Source organism: Arvicola amphibius, chromosome 7 (assembly GCF_903992535.2).
Source record: "Arvicola amphibius chromosome 7, mArvAmp1.2, whole genome shotgun sequence".
In the NCBI taxonomy this organism is placed as follows: Eukaryota; Metazoa; Chordata; class Mammalia; order Rodentia; family Cricetidae; genus Arvicola; species Arvicola amphibius.
Window position 1 is genome coordinate 14,570,482 of NC_052053.1, and position 21,332 is coordinate 14,591,813.

Below are 21,332 nucleotides of genomic sequence, written 5' to 3' on the forward strand. Positions count from 1 at the left end.
GCTTATCAAAACATCTTAATTCATCTGTTCCTAATCGTGGGTATATTGTGTTTTTGCGCCTTGCATGTGCTAGGCAAGAGCTCCACCACCATGCTACACCCTCCTCTACGTAGTCGTCTATATAGAAATCTGACAGCAAACTGTTTTAAAATATTCACAGACTACTCTTTAATTAAACCCAGGACTCTTCAAAGTCTCTTCAAAAACCTGAACTGTAATCTGATCCCTCTCTCTCCAGTGAAGCATATCTACTCTTGTAGTCTAGACACCAACTCCCTATCCAAACACTTTCCCATCTACCTCTCCACAACCACCACTAACCCACCCTCTTTTTATTCTTCACACAGCTGGTTCCTTCATATTCTTTTTTCAGAAAGGCCTTTTCTGATATTCAGATTTAACATGCTTTTCTCTCACACAAAAACAGTGTTACTTTGCCACAGAGCATAATAACAAAGTAAATTCATATGTTTACACTGTGTTCATGAAAATAACAACCACGTCTATCTGGTTTAATACCAAAATACCTAAAATATAGTATCTAACACAGACCAGCATTTAACAAAGGTTTTTGAGTAAATGACCAACAAACAGTTCTTAAATAAATGCTACAGCTGAGATTAAACAAGGAACTACGAACACACAAGGAATGCTATTTGATGAAAAGACATTAAGCTGTTGCCGGGCGGTGGTGGCGCACGCCTTTAATCCCAGCACTCGGGAGGCAGAGGCAGGCGGATCTCTGTGAGTTCGAGACCAGCCTGGTCTACAAGAGCTAGCTCCAGGACAGGCTCCAAAGCTACAGAGAAACCCTGTCTCGAAAAAACCAAAAAAAAAAAAAACAAAAAAAAAAAAGACATTAAGCTATCAACTTGAATCTTACAAACTTTTTCAAAAGTTAACCCTAACAGTTCTTCACTCTAGTTAGAATTGCTACTCAGATTCATCTGCATATCAGATCAATCAAAACCTCTAACACTGGAGCTTAGGAATGTATTCTTTTTTGTTTGTCGGTTTGTTTTTTGGGGGATTTGTTTATTTATTTTTACTTCCCAGATAACTTTCCATGAAAGAAAATCACTGGGCCAAGCAAGGAAAGAGAATGAGAAAGTGTTGGGGGCACAGAGGTCCTCCTTGTACTTACAGAGAGGCACTTAGAGAACCAGGAATTTTTTTTTTTTTTTTTTTTTTTTTTTTTTTTTTTTTTTTTTTTTTTTTGGTTTTTCGAGACAGGGTTTCTCTGTAGCTTTGGAGCCTGTCCTGGAACTAGCTCTTGTAGACCAGGCTGGTCTCGAACTCACAGAGATCCGCCTGCCTCTGCCTCCCGAGTGCTGGGATTAAAGGCGTGCGCCACCGCTGCCCGGCTGAGAACCAGGAATGTTAATCACATAGAGTTGTCTCCTCAATGGAGACGATAAAATCAAATACCCGCAGTCCATCCAGAAAGCTGAGAGTGGATTTTGTTAACAACCTGGTGACCTTTTTGCTATCTGTGGAGGCAGACCTCTCCCTAATTCCCTAGAATAGTTATTCCAGACTCTTTCCTTCCTAGACCATTACCCATCAACCCATCACTAGGGGAGATGTCGCATGTATTTTATGGCCTGCTGACCTCTATACTATTGGTCAGAGACCACACTAGATTCTAGGTCTTTTAGCTACAGAACCCAACCCTCTCAGTCACATGTACTTTGTAAAAGAGTCTCTATGTGGTCATACCTTATGCTTTATTGAGTACCTGGAATTGAACTGATTGGACTGATAATTGCCTGGATACCTTTTCCCAAATAGTCCTGTTTTAAATATGCTGACAATGAATCACCTGGTATTATTAGACTGCCTGATGTCTGGTCCAAGTTGATGAAGTCAATTTGCACTGGGTTTTCATTATTATTTATTTGTGGGGTTGTTTCCCTGTGTGACATCTGCAGGAAAGCATGCACTCCAAAATGGGAGAGTGGAGGGCTTGCCTGAACCAGGGCTTGGAAACTAAGAAAGGAACAATCATGGGGCACAGCACGGAGGTGGTGTAAGAGGACGAGTCCACATCTAAGTTAAGGCAAACTGTAGTCAAGCTTAAATCATTAATGATACAGTAAATGGCATGAAGAACACAACATGAAATACAGTGTGGATGGGTAATTTTTTTTTAAGCTGTCATGGTATACACATCTGTAGTCCCAGCACTTGGGAGGCCAATCTGAGAGGATCATGAGTTTGAGACTCAACAGTGAGAATGTACATCAAAAATAAAAACAAAATCTAATGAAGCAGGGTAACTGAGGTTTGTCCTTGCTTTTTAAAACATATAAGGCCCTGGATTTTTATTTAACAGATAAGTCCCTAGCACTAAACATATCCATATTCATTCATTTATAATCTTTGTCTCCCACACACACACACACACACGGTTATTAGAGATTTGAGACATTTCACATGCCTATAAAATCGGCATGACTAGCATGATGCTTTGAACTTTGAAATTTGAACTACACTAAGTTCTAAGGAATTGAATTTAGAGAATAGATAAGTCCGTGGGAGAAAATACTCAAAAAAAAAAAAAGACACAAATCTCAAAAAGATGTTCATGGGTTGACCTAGTCACCCCATATAAAGAGAAAGCAGAAACTAAAACAATGGGCTTTAAAGTGTTCCCAATGTAAGAGGCTACCTATGCAAGGAGTGCTGGCGCATGCCTTTAATCCCAGCACTCAGGAGGCACAGGCAGGCAGATCTCTGTGAGTGCCAGGCCAGCCTGGGCTACAGAGCAAGCTCCTGACTAGTCAATGATATGTAGTGAGACCTGTAGAATGTTTACTGATACAGGCTAATGGGCTGAGCTTCATGGGGTTTTATATCAAAATCTTCATGTAATCCTTAGCTTAATAGATTTAGAAAAGTCGTTCTGATTTCTAAAGACCCATCAAACTAATGACTAAGTATATATAAAAAACAACTGCAAATTGTATAAAACTATTTTGTGCTTAGAACCTTAAAATTAGAAACTTTAAGCCAGTCATGATAGCACACACCTAGAATGCCAACACGTGGACAACTGAAGCGAAAGGACTGAAAACTCAAGTCCAGCTTGTTAGACAAACTGAGTTCAAGGCCAGCCTGAGCTATATAGCAAAACTCTGTATAAAATGATAAACTTTTTTTTGAAGACATCGTTATCTTTGGAAAGACACAAAGTATTAGATAGCTAGGGACAGTTAAAACAAACCAATAATGCTAAAGGTGGAGTATTATGGAGTTTCAACAACTGTTCCAAATAGGGGCAGCTGGGGAGGTCTGGTGATATAAATGAATTTCAATATGCCCAAGAATAAAATATATTGTTTCAGAAAAGCTTTCACAAAGATGAATTCAACTTGAAACAGAACTAAACACTACACATTAAATATATTTGCAGGTGTGTTTTCTTTCTTAAGTCATTTTTAAAATGCAGAAATTAATAAAAATACTTCAAACATACCCTAACTTTACAATGTGATAAGAGTCCCCACATCGGCTGTGCACAGGCTTCAAGCTCAGCAGCAAATGCAGCATAGTATGTCTGAGACTCAAACTCCACATGCTCATTGAGTTCTCGCTTGTTCAAGTTCATACCTTGTAAAGAGTAAAGCACACATGGACTTTGTCAAGTAGACACAAGTATACAGATTAAAATCAAACACTTCCCTATACTCAACATGTTTTAATCAAGTAGTCTCAATTAATTAATTACACAGAACATATAAATAAGTTTACAATGAAATACAAAAACAGCTAGTACTTTTTCTTAGAATTTTACAAACTAACATTCATAAGAAAATTTGTAAATAGCCCAGCAGTGGTGGTACACGCCTTTAATCCCAGCACCGGGGAGGCAGAGACAGGTGAATCTCTGTGAGTCCAAGGCCAGTCTGGTCTACAAGAGCTAGTTCCAGGACAGGCTCCAAAGCTACAGAGAAACCCTGTCTCAAAATACCAAAAAATTAAAATTTAAAAATTAAAAAAAAAGAAACTTTGTAAATGTCACAAACAGAACTGAATATCTTTAAATAAAAAAAAAATCAAAAACTGCTAAGCGGTGGTGGTGCACACCTTTAATCCCTTAAAGGATTAAAGCACTTGTGAGGAAGAGGTAGGCGGATCTCTATGATTTCCAGGCAAGCCTGGTCCAGGACAGCTGGAGCTGTTACACAGAGAAACCCTGTCTCAGAAAAAATAAAATAAAATAAGAAAAAGAAAGAAAATGAAAAACAATTTTAATTGCTGACTGTCCAAATTGTTATAAATGTTACAAACCTGAGAAAACAGATTTCAAGTTTCTAAACTAATGGTTTAATGTGCTACCAGAAAACCACACTCATTTCTTAATAAACCCTTGCTATGTTACTATGAATATTAAAGTTCTTATAAATAATAACTAATCTAAATAATGAGACATCTGGTTTATAACCTTAATGGTGTGCTATTATTTTTAATTAGTATTTAATATTTTAGCATTAGGTATCTTTCAAACCAACAAAGGTTAAATTCATACCTTGAAAGAAAGAAACAAAGTTCATCCATGTAACTAACAGGCCATGATCCTCCAAAAACCTCTTGGCCACACTTTGATGAGAAAGAATATTAATAAAATCACTAACAAGAGGCCAGTACGTGTTATTCTTCAGTAAGGCTTCTCCACAGTTCACCACAACATGTAAACTATTTTCTTCATCTAAAAAAAATCCAAAGATTATTTTTTTAAAAAAACAACTTCACTAACAATACAAAATATTATTATAGACGTTAGAATCAGAAACACTTAAATCCTAGCCCCAGCATAGCATTTAAAATCTGTATGACTCTAGACTCTTCATTCTTAAAATAAAGTAAGGAGTGTCTCTCCGAGGCATTAAATGGACTGTTAACATGAAGCCCTGAGTGCACTGTGACTGTACTCAATACTACATGTCCTCTTCACTGCTGAAACCGAGCAGCTACAATGATTACAAAACCTCACTTCCTGGATTCTGTTTCAATCAAAAACATTATCACTAGATTAATCTCATTCTAGTTTATCGTTCAAGTCTGCTGATTTCAAATGGGACATATTGTTATCTTCTAGTCAAAGAATATGTGTAAATGCAATTTTTTAGCAAGCAGTATTATCTCTGAAATAAATACACAAAAAGCACTGAAACCTCTTTAACACCTCCTCACCCAAAAATCCTTTTAACCTACTCCTTAACTAGCATACTGGACTACGGAGCCTCCATCCCCACTATGAAATACACCATACTCACAGCACACCAAATGCTCAACACCAGTACTAGTTTCTAGTACACACTGAGGTATACAGTTACCAAAAGTCCATTCTTTTCTGTTCATGCTGATGTTCTTTTTATCATAATTATAGATTTAAACAAAGAGTATAACAAATAATGAAATATAAATTCACATTAAGAGGTACTACAAAAACTAAATCATATGCTTTGAGATACAATTAAAATAAATGCATAGCGATACAGGGGTTTAAAAAAATCTCAGGGATGGAGCTGGAAAGATGGCTCAGCAGTTAAGAGCACTGGCTGCTCTTCCAAAGGTTCTGAGTTCAATTCCCAACAACTATATGGTGGCTCACAACCATCTCTATTAGGATCTGATGCCCTCTTCTGGCATAACATCATACATGCAGATAGAGCACTCACATATGTAAAATAAAGAAATAAATCTTTAAAAAAAAAAAAAAACAGCAACCTCAGGGCAGAAAAGCAAGATTGTTTCAAAAATATGCTAATTCTACTTTAAACAGACTGAAAATGAATTTACAGATACAGTATAGATAAGATAAAATCCAACCAAGGAAACCACATTCTAAAAGCAATTTTTACAAAGAATTAAAAGACTGAAGAATGAGAACCACTGAGATAATGCAGCAGGTGAAGATGCTCGTCCCACAAGCCTGGCAACCTGAGTCAATCCCTATAATCCATACGAAGGTGGAGGAAGAAACTGACTCTACAAGGTTGACCTCTGACCTCAACCTGCATCCACGGTATGTTTTTTATTAAGAAGTGGAAAATAAAAAATTCTTCTCTATGTTTAAAGTTAAAAAACAATGTATCACATTTAAATGATTCCTCACCTTATCAGACTTTTCAACTAACCATGCATTTGCCAAATTCATCAGTAAAGGAGGGCCTCTACTGAACTTCTTTATTTCTGCACACTAAATTTATACTTCAGTCCACAGAATAATTGTACCCTACTTGTAAGTTATAGCAAATAAAACCAGGACCCATGAAAAGTTAAGTTTGCCTGTTACTCTGATTTCAGATGAACAAAAAAGGGGAAACTACATAACTCCATTATGGAAGAGGAATCGCCTACATCCAAAATTCTGAAGAAAATTCCCAGCTAAAACTCCGACAATGCAAACTGATGAGCCAGAGATGCTGATGAGCCAGTGTTCCAGGATGTTGGGAATAACAAAATAAACTAAGTAAAATTTAGAATTGCTGACCTATTTAACTGAGACTAGAAAATAAATAAGCAGAAACAATAATTTAAAAAAACACTTTTTTCTAACAGTGCTTTAAATACAACTGTTCTTGTGAAGGAAAAAAAAAAACACCTTGTAATCTTTAAAGAAATAAGGCAATTACGATTCTTTTTTTATCCAAGCTGGTACTTTCTGACTAAAGATGTAAAGAGCAATGATTCACAGTTAAATGAAATACACTCATCAAGAAATACTTGTTGCCGGGCCATGGTGGCACACGCCTTTAATCCCAGCACTCAGGAGGCAGAGGCAGGCGGATCTCTGAGTTCGAGGCCAGCCTGGTCTACAAGAGCTAGTTCCAGGACAGGCTCTAGAAACTACAGGGAAACCCTGTCTCGAAAAAACAAAACAAAACAAAAAAAACAAAAAGAAATACTTGTTGTGGCTAGAGATAGCTCAGAGGACCCAGGTTCAATTCCCAGTATCCACATGGCAGTTCACAACTATCTGTAACTCCAGTTCCAGGGTTCCAACACCCTCACACAGACATGCAGACAAAAGACCAATGTAAATAAAATAAAAATTAATAAATTTAGAGCTAGAGAGATGGCTCAGCCGTTAAGAACACTGACTCCCTTTCCAGAGGACCTGGGAACAATTTCCAGCACCCATGTGGCAGCTCACAACCGTCTGTAACTCAGTTCCATGGGTCTGACACAGGGTAATGGAAAAGGACACAAGCCTGGTGGGGTTTTCTTGTGCATTTTACATGTTGAAGACACATATAAACAACCAAAAAATATGCTTCAATATATAGTCATATTTCCAAGATAGATCAATTGGTGGTTATCAGTATCTGCATTTCTATAGTTATATGATGTACAGTTATAAATTCCATTTTACACAAACTGTTTCAAAAGACAAATTATAAAATTTCAGAGACATGAAAAATGAGTTACAGTAAAAATTTAAAAGTATGCAAAACAACTGTGTATATAATAAAGTAAGCATATAAGGTAGGGCTCTAGGACCACTAGAAGGCTTTTTCCTTTTATTCTTTAGCTGTTGCTGTGGCATTGAGAATCCTCATTATATTCTCTTTAGTCATTACTAACAATAAAGTAATTTTTTTTTTTGGTTTTTCGAGACAGGGTTTCTCTGCGGCTTTGGAGCCTGTCCTGGAACTAGCTCTTGTAGACCAGGCTGGTCTCGAACTCACAGAGATCCGCCTGCCTCTGCCTCCCGAGTGCTGGGATTAAAGGCGTGCGCCACCACCGCCCGGCTAATAAAGTAATTTTTAAATGTTATCTAGAAGTTAAGAATTTGGCTCAGTGATGAAACACATGTCTAGCATGGATAGGTTCTGGATTTAATCAACTACTGTGAGAAACTAAATTTTAAAAATAGAATAGTACCTAGTAACAATTCATACAAAGGCTAAACAGAAGCTATTGCAAATATTTAAAAATTTTAAAAACAGACCTTGTAGAATCTATAACTACTCAATAAAGTTTAGCCACATTCTAATACTGTTAACATAAAAATGCACAAATTTATGGTACTTTTGGAAAAGCAAAAGTATGCATTCTGAAATGGCATGCTATTATTGAAAGTGGTTTTAAAAAATCATGGTAAAGTAAAGGTTGCTAATTGTAGCTTTAGAATTTGGCTGGGAGATTGTAATTGATGTAACATACTTAACCAATAGGCACATGAGTCACACAGTTTTCATGAAGAATGGTCTCAATACAATAGTTATTGGAAAACAAATGGGAAAAAACTCAGAATAAAGAAAGAATATTAAGAGCTGCAAAGGAAAAAGGTCAAGTAACTTATAAAGGTAAACCTATCAGACTTACACCTGACTTCTCTATGGAAACCATGAAAGCCAGAGGGTCCTGGATAGATGTTTTGCAGAAACTAAGAGACCATGGATGCAAGCCCAGATTACTATACCCAGCCAAGCTTTCGTTCAACAGAAATGGAGAAAACAAAATATTCCAAGATAAAAACACATTTAAACAGTACGTAGCCACAAATCCAGCCTTACAGAAAGTAATAGAAGGAAAATCACAAACCAAGGAGTCCAGCATTGCCCAAAATAACTCAGACATCTAGCAACCCTTCACCAGCACATCTTAAGTTTTCATCTTAAAAATAAAAATGCCAAAGGTAATCTCAGAGACTTCAGACACTGAGCTGAGATAACACATTTATAGTATTCAACCACAGTCCCTGGTACACAGCAAATAATCAATGGCATGAATTATTTAAGGGAAGGTAGATGAAGAGGACAGAAAAGAAGAATGGAAAATGTGTGAAAACATTACGTCAGGAAGTAGCAAACACATGGTGGGAATAAAAGATTACAAAAGTTCTTCCTATAGATATATAGACAATGAAAGGTTTATTCCAATTCAAAAAAATTTTAAGAATGATTGTATTAAACTATCTAAGGTAAACAGCAACAAATTTATTGGGGGGGGGGAGGAAACAAAATAGGAGCCTGGACATTGGGTGGTGGTGGCGCACGCCTTTAATCCCAGCACTCAGGAGGCAGAGGTAGGCGGATCTCTGTGAGTTCGAGGCCAGCCTGGTCTACAGAGCTAGGTCCCAGAAAGTCTCGGCTACACAGAGAAACTCGGTCTCAAGTAACAACAGCAACAATAATAAAGTGTTAACATAAGTTATTTGGAATTGACTAAATAGGAATGATTTTAACTTTTTCTTTACACTAAACTACAAACTGTCAAATACTTGTTTTCCAAACATGCATTATTTTTATAGTATTTTAAAGTTATTTTTAAGGATACAAAGTATGTTTAGACCTAATAATAAACAAATGAATATAATTCTGAGTTTACCTTGCAGTTCACTTTTAATAAGGCAACTTTCCATCATGTATAACAGCACAGTGACCATAATATCCAGGAGCTGACACTCTTCTGTCACCTGCCTGGCCAGCTCCTCATTGCTGAACAACTGGACACTAATATGCACAATTCTGTTAGACATTGTGTCTGATTCATGACTTTTCTTCAGTGTTTTCATAATAAAAGCATAATGCTGAACAAAAGTCTTTGTGAAAGCAACCTGTAAAAATTTAAATAGAAAAAAATCAGTTTAACTGCAAATGTAAACTGCTGTTACTACTCTACACTGCATATTATAATCAGCTTTTAAAGTCACTAGTAGCTTATGAAGCAAGGCAAGTTAAATGAAAAGGTAATTAAATAATGTAGGCTTAAAAATTAAAATGTAATTTTAAGTCACAGTTTGCCTTTTTTGGAACATTAGTAAAATGCTTTGATGGTTTTTAAAGTTAACCTATTTAAGTTTTAAAACAATTATAAACTATGGTTTAAGAACATAAAATTTAGCCGGGCAGTGGTGGCTCACGCCTTTAATCCCAGCACTCGGGAGGCAGAGGCAGGAGGATCTCTGTGCGTTCAAGGCAAGCCTGGTCCACAAGAGCTAGTTCAGGACAGGCTCCAAAGCTACAGAGAAACCCTGTCTCAAAAAAAAAAAAAAAAAAAAAAAAAACCATAAAATTTTACTTAAAATTATTCATCAATTTTTTTTGGAAAAGTATGTTTAGCCAGGTGGTGATGACACACACCTTTAATTCCAGGACTCAGGAGACAGTCAGTTGGACCTGAGTTCGAGGCTAGTCTGGTCTACAGAGTGAGTTCCAAGGCAGCCAGCCTACAAGAAAACTCCTGTTCCTGATGGGGGGAAAGAGGAAATGGAGATTATCTTTGTCTTTAAAATCTGAAATCTTAGCTAGAAACTAACATCACTAACCAAGAGAGTTGGTGTGATTACCCCACAATAAGTAACTCCCCAGCCCCCAGCCCCTGGCTCTGAAAGTTGACCAGCAGCAGTCGGACCCAATGCTCTGCAGTATTAATTACAGTTGGTGTTATTCCCTTTCTAAGTCACAAGTACATTTCCTGCTGCACTTTTTAGTGTGTATAAAGACATACAAAATAACGCTGCTCAGGAGTGTCTCTCCTGATGTGCACAGGGCCATGAAAGCTTTATGGTTTTCATAAACTGTGCTATGTCATTTTGCAATAACATATAGTGCTCAGAGCTGGGTCCACATCCTCCTGGGACTAGAAACTACACCTTCCTATACTTGTATGTGAGTTAGTAACTATTCTCCCATTAACAATGTAACCAGCAACTACTAACCTATGCTAAATCCATAATCTACTCTCAATCACCCATTACATGTTCTCATAGTACCTTGTCATTGTTCTACACTGGACTTGACATTTTACAGACTACTTGCTTCCTGAATTATTTTATTATTATCTCCCATCATTCCCTTCACACCTAGCTCCACTTGGTTAGAACCTGAAACTCATTTGTTTAGTAATATGACTCAGGTGGTTTTAGCTAAGACTTTAGATTTTATTGTTGTAAAAATCACAGAACAAAGATAATTTTTCAAAAAAGTGATGTGCAATTGTAAGTAAAATCTTATATTCTTAAACCATAGTGTTTATAATTGTCTTAAAACTTAAATTCAAAAATGGCAATGCTTTGGAATTCTGCTGAGTAATGCTCCTTTGAGGGAGAGCTGGATTCTGTGGATTCTGAGCAGACTTGAACAAACAAGAGAATAACCAATGTCCCGTTGTGTTATATTATTATGAGCCTCAGCTCAGGAATAAATCAAAAAAAAAAATTTAAGGACAAAAAAAGAATGAAACCAAAGTTCCAAAATGAAGAAAGAAATAGATACCTTATACTCTTGATCTGGAAGCATATTGAGTAAGAAAGTTACCATCTTCTGAGGGAACTCATACTTTATTGTCCAAAACAATAGTTCTTCTAAAAAACTTTTATGTTTCAAAACATCCATTATGGATTGATCTGCATAAGAGAAAATTTATCACTAATGAAGTTGCTCATCTCATTTAAACTTTATCATACACCCCAGCAGCCATCACACACACCTGACAGAACCTCCAATAAGGCAACCCTTTCAGCAGCGCACTGAAATAAACACAACTTCCACAGGGCACAACAACAACGCAGTTAATCCTAAAATCTTAATATAAAGCAGTTATTCAAAATTAAGTATTATTTGTCTTTCTGGGTTTTTGTTTGGTTTGGTTTGGTTTTGGTTTTTGGTTTCTCTGTGTAAACAGTCCTTGCCGTCCTGGAACTCGCTCTGTATACCAGGCTGGCCTCGAACTCAGAGATCCACCTGCCTCTGCCTCCTGAGCGCTGGGATTACAGACGTGGGCCACCACACTGAGATATAGTACTCGTTCTTAAATATAGCCCTCTATCTAAAATTTCACTACTCCAAATTTTAGACTTGACATTACTAATCCAAAACGTGAAATGCTCCAAAATCTGAAATTGGGCACATAAATAGAAAACTCTATGAAAAATTTTCAAAGTTTTTCTAAATTTAAAAAGCATGGTAGCAATAGTAGCAAAAGCCTTTTTTCCAGCATTAGAGAGGGGAGGAAGGTGGCTCTTAGTGAGTTCAAGGTCAGTTTGAATGTACACAGACCTCAAGGACAACCAAGATCCTATCAAAGACCAAAAAAAAAAGGGGGGGGGGGGGGCGCTCAGCAGTTAGAAGCACTGGCTGTCCTCCCAAAGACCCAGGTTCAATTTCCAACCCCCACAGGGCAGTTCACAACTGTCTGTAACTGCTGTTTCAAGGGGTCCTCTGTCCTCCCTCTTCTGGCCTCAGCAAGCACTGTGCACACACATAGACAGAAAATAATAATAAAAAAAATTTAAAACACTAAAACCAGAAACTGCCCCCAAGTGTTTCAGAACTGCCATTTCCTAACAAGAATAATGTCATGATACAAATTTAAAACAATCTAAAGCTAAAACTAATTACTGAAAACATAAAATTCAAAGTTAACTACATTTTAAATTTATTTAAGTTTAAATAAACCCAGGGTCTTGGGTCTTACTATGTAGCTGGGATTCCTAAAGATTAAGTGTTTTGTTGTTGTTGTTGTTTTTTTTTTATCATTTTTAAAGAAAAAAAAACAGAATACAACCAGGTGTAGTGGCACACACCTGTCATCAGGTGTCAAAGCTAGTCTAGATTATGTAGTAAAACCCTATCTCAAAAAGAAAAGGGGGACAAAATATAAATACCTTTGGTTCCACTGCTTAGCTTTACTCTCTTTCTCTTGCCCAAGCCTTGACTCCCATCCTGGTCCTCCTGGAAGAAAAAGTCAACATTACCCATAGCCATGCTCATAAATGTATGTTTTATATAAATGTGACATATAGCTAAGAAAATAAATAAATAAATGTAACATATACATTCTTACATACAATTGACCAACATAATTCACTTCTATGTAACTACAAATGTTTTAATGCATCTTTATTGAAATTCATAGGAAGGAGGAGGAGGAAGAGGAGGAAGGAAGGAAGGAAGGAAGGAAGGAAGGAAGGAAGGAAGGAAGGAAGGAAGGAAGGAAGGACGGAAGGACGGAAGGACGGACAAGGCAAGGCAAGAAAGGAGGGGCTGAGGAGATAACTGAGTGGTTTAAGTGTTTGCCATACATGAGGACCAGCCAGAGTTCAGATACCCAGAACCTACGTAAATGCCAGATGGATGTGTAGCCTGTCTATAATTCCAGCTTTCTGGTGTTGGAGACAGAATTCTTAGAGCAAGCAGGCTATCAAGACTAACCTCATTTAACATGGAAACCCTGAATAAGGTGGGAGAATGATGGGAGATGATCCCAATATCAAATTCAAGCACAGGTACATGCACACATGTACCCCTACATGTGCATGGACGCAAGCACGCGCACACACACACACATGTAGAAGGGAACGGCGGGGCTGTGTCCCGCCACCCAGCTAGCTTTACCCAAAGTAATTACACAGAAACTGTATTCATTTAAATACTGCCTGGCCCCTGGCCCGTTATCTGTAGCTTATTGATTGATTCTCATATCTTGCTTTAACCCATATTTAGTAATTTATATAGCACCACAAGGGGTGGCTTACCAGGAGAGGTCTTAACCTGCGTCCATCTCAGAGAGGAGAACCATGGCAACTGCATATGGCAATTGCCTGAAGCGTCTCCCCACTGCCTGCTACCCAGCATTCTGTTCTGTCTACTCCGCCTACCTAATTTTCTGTTCTCTTAAAGGGCCAAGGCAGTATCTTTATTAATAATGAAAGTAACACATAAACACTCCTCCATCACACACACACAAATATGTACACACGTGCATGAGCACACGTACTATACTAGTTTGTTTTGCCAATTTGACATAAACTAGAGTTTTCTGGGAAGTAATATCAATTGAGGAATTGCCTCTATCGGACCAACCTGTAGGCAACTCTGCAAGGTATTACCTTAATGACTGATATGGCAGTGCCCACTGAGGACAGTGCCATGCCTTGGGCAGGTAGTCCTGCACTGTATACAAACAGCAGTTAAGCAACCCATGTGGAGCAAAGCTGGGAAGCAGCATTCCTACATGGTCTCTGCTTCAGTTCCTGCTCTGGCTTCCTTCGATGACTGTGATCAGAATGTGTCAGCCAAATAAACTATTTCCTCTCCTAACTTTGTGTTAATTGTGTTTATCACAGAACAGAAAGCAAACCAAGACATATGCACAGCACACATACAAAAGGGAAAAGGGAGGGATCGAATTCTGAAATAAGCATAACATACTAGAAGCTGAAACTGACATTGTAAAATATAATAATATGCTTTGGAAAAACATTCAAGAATAAAAGCAATTTCTGCTCACTTATAATGCACACATTTGTGAAAAACTTTACAAATAAAATGTATTAATTAGGGAGAGTACTCAGAACCTATTCAACTTCATAGCCAAAGAAGTATATAAACTCTAATTGATACAAAAACTCATTTTGTATGCAAAGAAAATATCATGGGATGGTTTCGGCTGTCTCAGAGGATGCTTGAGACTGTACAATAGAATGAGACAGCTAACAAATGCAGACCCCAGTAACAGAGGCCAGAGCTCTGTAAAAGCCAGACCCAAAACAGAAAAAAAATGAATAAAGGGAAAGGGAAAGCTGCAGGTGTGTCTCCTGGGGAGGGGTCCTGAGCTGAGGGCAAGACATGCGAACTAATTTTCTTAAAACGGAGCTGGGAAGGTTCCAGTTTCCTTTGATGCAGAACTAAGAGTTTTTTTCTCTCTAACTATGATTCAGCACTGAATAGCAGCAAGAATAATCAAATAATGTCTACAAAAATACTTAAACATTTTGCTAATGATTATTTTCAACTATATAAGTGTGTAAAGGAAAAAAATAGTCATGAGTAAGCAAAACTAATAACAATGATGGCAGGCTGAAAGCAAACATTTCCTTTTTGTTTTTCCTTTCTTTTTGCCCCTATTCTTCCATTTCTTTAAATTGGACATTCGGATGGTCATAGTTTTATGAGAGAAAAGAGTTTTATTTCATGTGTACCTCAAAGTCACAGAAACTAATGATCCACTTACGGTTCACATAGACATTGCTATGGACCTCGGTCTATCTAAACTTCCTGTAAGAAGCTATCTGTATGCTGGAATGATGATGCACACCTGTAATCCCAGTACTCAGAAGGCCACAGTGGGAGTATCAAAAGCCTAAAGCAGCCTGGGTTACATAACAAGATCATGACTAAAATGGAGGAAAATGCCTTACCGTACAACACACTTCCTTCCCTCTCAGAAGCATCTAATTATAACTAGTCCCACTCACAGATCAGACTGATGATGACTTTCTAGTGAACTAGATTATCTGATAGTCACAAGTTTTAAAAGTATGTATATTAAATTTTAAAATATTTCATAAAAATTTGATGTGTTCTTGATTTTATTTTTGGTTCCATATAGCACAAACAACATTTTCTGTTATTTCAGATGAGCTATACAAGAAAGAAACAAGAAGTGATATTATGAAAAATGTCACGTATATAAATAGCACTGTTGAGTACACAATGTTCTGTTACTCTGGGGACAACAAAGATAAGTATCTGACACACTGACAGGATCAAAATTAAGTGGATTGCAATATATATATACTCATTCAAATAAAACTCCAAGATAGAAATAAATCTTGCTACTATTGCAGTTTCAAGTCTGTTTCTTTTATTTAAATATTTTATCTACATGTATGTTGGTATGCCACACGTGTGGGTGCTCTCAGAGGCCCGAATAGGGTGTCAGATTCAGAACCACTGGAGCTAGAGCTACAGGTGGGTGTGGGAACCAGACTCGGACCCTCGGGAAGAGCGGTGCTTTTAACACCGAGCCATTCCTCAAGTCTGTTTATTCATCTTAAAACCGAAAGTTAAATTAGGTATCTCTTCCAATTCAAAATTCTAGTTTTGTTATTCTGCATATGTTGCAGATCAACCCAGGGCAGTGTGTTGCTGGAACAGCTGCCCTGCTAGCTAGCTACACGCCTAGCCTTTAAAACACTTTTTCACTGCTCTAAGAACAGGGCGATTAAAATGTCGCTGTTCTCTTCTCATGCTATCACCGTTCTCTCACAATTTGTTGGATTAGCAGACGAAAACAATGAAAGGGCTGGCTTGCTGATCTGTGGTCTGCAGAGTAAGAATGCAGGAATTCCTATCGTCAGGCCTCATCAGATTTCAATATGAACACTAAGGCTTCCAGATACTAAACAGTAAAAGAAAATGGAAAGAAGGAAGGAGGTGGGGGCAGAAGGTTTTAAAAGCCTTAGTGAAATTTGCAAATGGCAGAAGTGAGTCACTGATAAAGCTCTACATCTAGGCCCCAACTCCATCTCATCCTTTCAATTTCCTCCTCAATGTGCACATTCTGTTCTTTACTGAGTTATTAAACTGAACCTCCTGCCTCCACCTTCAAATGATGGGATCACAGGCATGAGCCACCCAACAGGTTTTATGACTCTGCCTCCCTCCCAAGTGCTAGGATTACAGTGATTACAGTAGCCGCCTTGCCCAGCTACCTAAGTAAATGCTTTAAATTTTTCATTCTACATAAGAAAAGTAACAATCTAACATAATCCTTTGTCCTGTCACAAAGTAACTGTGATCCCAGAGCTACTCTTGAGCTTCAGAATGTATCTAGATGCATAAGAAACTTACACTAAATAACAACCATAAACCTTTGTTGTTGGTTTTTTTTTTCCATAAATCCTACCTTAATTCTACGTTAATTTTGAGTTGGGGAGCCAGATGTATGCGTGTTATGTGCAGGTGTGTGCTCCTGCCTGTACTTCCAAAGGCCAGAATCAACAATGGGTACCTGCCTCTATCAATTTCTTCTATATTTTTCGGGAGAGGGGCTCTCACTAAACCTGGAACTCTCCATTTTGCCTAGGCTGGGGTCACCTCCTGTCCCTCTCTCCAACTCCTAGCACTAGGGTTACAGGTACAAGCGCACACCTGGCTTGGGTGCTTAAATCCAAACTCAGGCCTTCATGCTTGCACTGTGAACACTCTGTCCACTGAGTAGTCTACCCACCCCCAAACTACCAATCTTTATAGCTCAGAAACACTAAAAATTCTATTTCTAAAATGATTTAAAATGTAAACTCACCTCATCTGAAGACTCCACCTGTCCCAGTGCTCCCGAAGCACCTGTGAGACCTTCGGGTAGAAGAAAAAGAGGTTGGCCATCTTGAAAATTACTCTGAGATATGAAAATATCAGAACTTTCTATGAGGGAAAACACCACATTCTAAACATTACCTTGGCAAGGTTCAAGGATAACCTGGTACTTCAATAGAAAAATGCCAGTGAAAACCTAAATTTAATAACTACAAGTGGTGCTTCCAGAGGAGCTTGCTTGTCAGGTCTGAGACATGACTGCTAAACACTAAGCTGGTAACACCTAAGTAGCAACTACTGCACTTCTCTCGCACATCAGAGCCACAGCACTAAACACTCAACAACTCGCATTTAAGTAAAAGTAAAAGATTCTTCATGGTCTGGATATCCCCCCACCTCTTCAGCAGAAAGGAAAGGCCAATCAATTCTTTCTTGATTCTAATATAAAGAATGATACTGTTAAAGCTCAAAATAAATTTGTTAAATCATGAGGAAAGTTTGAGGAGCTTTCTGTTTTAATAAAATAATATCGCTACGGTTCAAATTAAATATTTAGACAAACCTTGAACTAACAGAGTGCTAGTGCCAGCAGACGGCTCCTGCATCCCATATACAAGCTTATCCTCAGGGTATGTGAGTCCAGAGCTCTTCAAAGCTATAAGGTACTTCTCATGACTTTTCTTTGCACAAGCATTTTCTCCAAGACCTAATATTTAAAATAAAGTTAGAGTCAGAAGAAAATATTCCACTCAAAATCTAAATAGTCATCCTGTGAATACACATAACTAAATATTTTAATGGAAGAGGAAACTACAATAAACATAAAATTTGTTTCATATAATATTTTGTGCTTATGCTTGGCACTGACAATTCCAGAATGAGCAACAGTTTATAACAGGAATGAAATACTGTTGTAAATCAGTGGTAAAGAAAGGCAAAAGAAAATGCTACAATGACAATTGCTAAGCAGAATTCTGCAGGTGACCTGAGCATCTGTGGTGTTAGGACACCAACCATGAAAGACTTATCCAGAGAAGAGTGCTCAGAAAGGCATTCCTGAGGAGATAAAGCTTCAGTAGAAATTTTCAAATATTGCAAATAAAATTACATTTGATTCTTATTTTTTCCAATCTTACCACATTTAAGAAACTAAAAGTATAATGTATAGCCAGGCGGTAGCACATGCCTTTAATCCCAGCACTTGGGACGCAGAGGTAGGCAGATCTCTGAGTTTGAGGCCGGCCAGGACTACAAAGTGAGTTCCAGGACAGCCAAGGCTACAAAGAGAAACTCTGTCTTGAAAAAATGAAAAACAAAAAGAGAAACCCTACATGAAGGAAGGAAGGGAGGGAGGGAGGGAGGGAGGGAGGGAGGGAGGGAGGGAGGGAGGGAGGGAGGCAGGCAGGAAAAAACAAAAAGTAAAAATTCTATTGAAGCACCACTGAACAATTTCTCTCCACAACATTTAGGTTCCACAGTTCATCTTAGAACTTTCATTCAGGCATTTCAATTTACTAATTATTGCTGTTTTTCTTCTTGTTTTTTTAATATATTATGGAAAATGAAAAAATAGTGAAAGAAATGAGTAGTAATTCAGAATTCTTTTTTTTTAAGATTTTATTTTATTTTATTATGTATACAATATTCTGTCTGTGTGTATGCCTGCAGGCCAGAAGAGGGCACCAGACCCCATTACAGATGGTTGTGAGCCACCATGTGGTTGCTGGGAATTGAACTCAGGACTTTTGGAAGAGCAGGCAATGCTCTTAACCTCTGAGCCATCTCTCCAGCCCCGTAATTCAGAATTCTTAAGGAAAACTTATTCCCTATATAAAAGTCTAATTCCATGGCATTTGCCAACTCTTAGGTGATTTGTGTCTTACTTAAGCTCTGAATGCTGCTTATTATGTAATCACACAGCAGTTTAGTGTGTTAAACTTAAAGCCTAGTTCTCCAACTCCAGTTCCGGGGGATCTGATGACCTCCACAGATGCCAGACATGCAAGTGGTTCACAGGCACACATGCAAGTGAAATATTCACACATATAAAGTAAGTAAATCTAAAAAGGAAAAAACAAAAAACAAAAAACAAAACAACAACAACAACAAAAAAAGGCCTAGGTAGTATCACAGTGAATATTCACTGGTTCTCCAAAACTCTGCCCACCACTCCTTGGTATTCTGCCCCCAAAATTCCAGTTTCCACCAGCTTCAGCAGACCAATATGATGATCAATTTGTGTATTTTTTTAAATCTTTCATTTATTTATTTACTTATTGTGTATACAATATTCTGTCTGTGTGTATGCCCGCAGGCCAGAAGAGGGAACCAGACCCCATTACAGATGGTTGTGAGCCACCATGTGGTTGCTGGGAATTGAACTCAGGACCTTTGGAAGAGCAGGCAATGCTCTTAACCTCTGAGCATCTCTCCAGCCCCCAATTTGTGCATTTTTTTTAACTCAGCAGGACCACCATGATCTGCTTCAGGGCCATCATGTACAGTCAGGAAGTCTCCCAGAACAATCATAAGACTCATCCTATTCCTTTTCCCAAGAGTCTACAGTGTGTACTACCTGCTTTGCTATGCTTTCAAACAATTGCCTCGTCTTTTGTCCTGTTGCATGTTACTTATGACAAACACTAGAACATCTTCCTAGGATCTAACCCCTTTACCACCCAATACCATGACCATCTAGCTCATGACTTCTGCTGTGAGATTTTACTTTGAATAAACATTGCCTTCTTGGTGAGGTATTAGCATGTCCCCACCCCAACAACAGGGAATTGATATTCTTGTCTAGTGAGATGGCTCAGCAGGTAAAGGCACTTGTCAGCGACCAGCAACCTGAGCTGAACTCTCTCAAGTTCCATCATGCCTAATGAAGAGACTGGATGCTCCAATAGAAATTAGTTTAGAAGTCTTTAAAAGGCCACATAACTTTTCTGAAGTTCAGTTTCTTCATCTATAAGTTTCCTTAATAATTTCAAGCCTTAGAAGTCTATGAAAAGCCAGGCAGTGGTGGCGCATGCCTTTAATCCCAGCACTCGGGAGGCAGAGGCAGGCGGATCTCTGTGAGTTCGAGGCCAGCCTGATCTACAAGAGCTAGCTCCAGGACAGGCTCTAAAGCTGCAGAGAAACCCTGCCTCGAAAAACCAAAAAAATAAAAAAAATAAAATAAAATAAGTCTATGAAAAATATTAACTTCACTTTTAAATTCTAAAAGATGCTACTTTTTACTACAACAAATAAGTAGATTGTAAACTTCTCCTACCACTTACCAGAAGTCAGATCTTTGTAGTTTTGCTGGTTTGTTAACACCTGAGTAAGAACAGACCTCATTGCTCCTCCCATTTTAGTCAGGTCTTCTAAAAAGGAAATTTGAGGCTCCAAAAGCTGCAGGACTTTGTTAAGATCTTTTTCTGATGGCACATCAGCTGCTAAAAAGAAAGAGTTTTTTATGAAACATATGTGTATGTATATATATTTACATAATTGTATAATTAAGAATAATTTTAAAAGCCGGACCATGGTGGCACACGCCTTTAATCCCAACACTCAGGAGGCAGGAGGCAAGAAGCAGGCGGATCTATGTGAGTTCAAGGCCATCCTGGTCTATAACAGTTCCAGAACGGGTTCCAAAGTTCCCAGTGACTTACATGGGAACACAGGAGATGTATAACTGATGTTTGCTTTAGTTTCCAGGGATTTTGACATCTAATAGACATTTTAGGGGTAAAGAAAAAGAACCCAGGGGCTAGAGAGATGCTCAGTGGTTAAGAGCATTGCCTGCTCTTCCAAAGGTCCTGAGTTCAATTCCCAGCAACCACATGGTGGCTCACAACCATCTGTAATGAAATCTGGCCTGAGGCATACATGCAGATAGACTACTGAGAATACTGTATACATAATAAATAAATAAATCTTTAAAAAAAAAAAGAAAAGAAAGAAAAGAAAAAGAACCCAAAGCAACTATGAATCCACAAGATTTCTGTGAATCCATGAGTTTCTATAATCTTGAATTTATAGTGTGGTCACAAACAAGCACAGCTTTTGGTGAGGGTTTTTTTTCCCTTTTTTTTCTTTTTTGATTGTCTAAGAAATTAATGTTAAGCAAGAGAAGAAAACTTAATGAATGTATGTTCATGAAACTCATCCTTAGACAAAAATGCTTCCACTAGTTTCTTCATAATTTCAGATTAAAACAAAACAAAACAGGGGCTGGAGAGATGGCTCAGAGGTTAAGAGCACTGACTGCTCTTCCAAAGGTCCTGA

General features: G+C 38.0%; 1 protein-coding gene across 6 annotated transcripts in view; it reads right to left on the reverse strand.

Moving 5' to 3' along the window:
* The window catches only part of Ubr3 (ubiquitin protein ligase E3 component n-recognin 3), a 134,992-nt gene that overhangs the window by 90,360 nt on the left and 23,300 nt on the right, over positions 1 to 21,332 (reverse strand). For 4 of the 6 annotated variants that reach the window (XM_038335830.1, XM_038335829.1, XM_038335828.1 and 1 more), the window contains exons 3-10: positions 20,339 to 20,497; positions 17,620 to 17,763; positions 17,047 to 17,096; positions 12,623 to 12,689; positions 11,232 to 11,362; positions 9,343 to 9,571; positions 4,532 to 4,711; positions 3,479 to 3,612 (exon numbers count right to left, since the gene is read on the reverse strand). In XM_038335830.1, the coding sequence (XP_038191758.1) occupies positions 3,479 to 3,612; positions 4,532 to 4,711; positions 9,343 to 9,571; positions 11,232 to 11,362; positions 12,623 to 12,689; positions 17,047 to 17,096; positions 17,620 to 17,763; positions 20,339 to 20,497 (1,094 nt within the window). The remainder of the gene's footprint in view (positions 1 to 3,478; positions 3,613 to 4,531; positions 4,712 to 9,342; positions 9,572 to 11,231; positions 11,363 to 12,622; positions 12,690 to 17,046; positions 17,097 to 17,619; positions 17,764 to 20,338; positions 20,498 to 21,332) is intronic. The other 2 variants (XM_038335831.1, XM_038335827.1) reach the window with 1 other exon arrangement.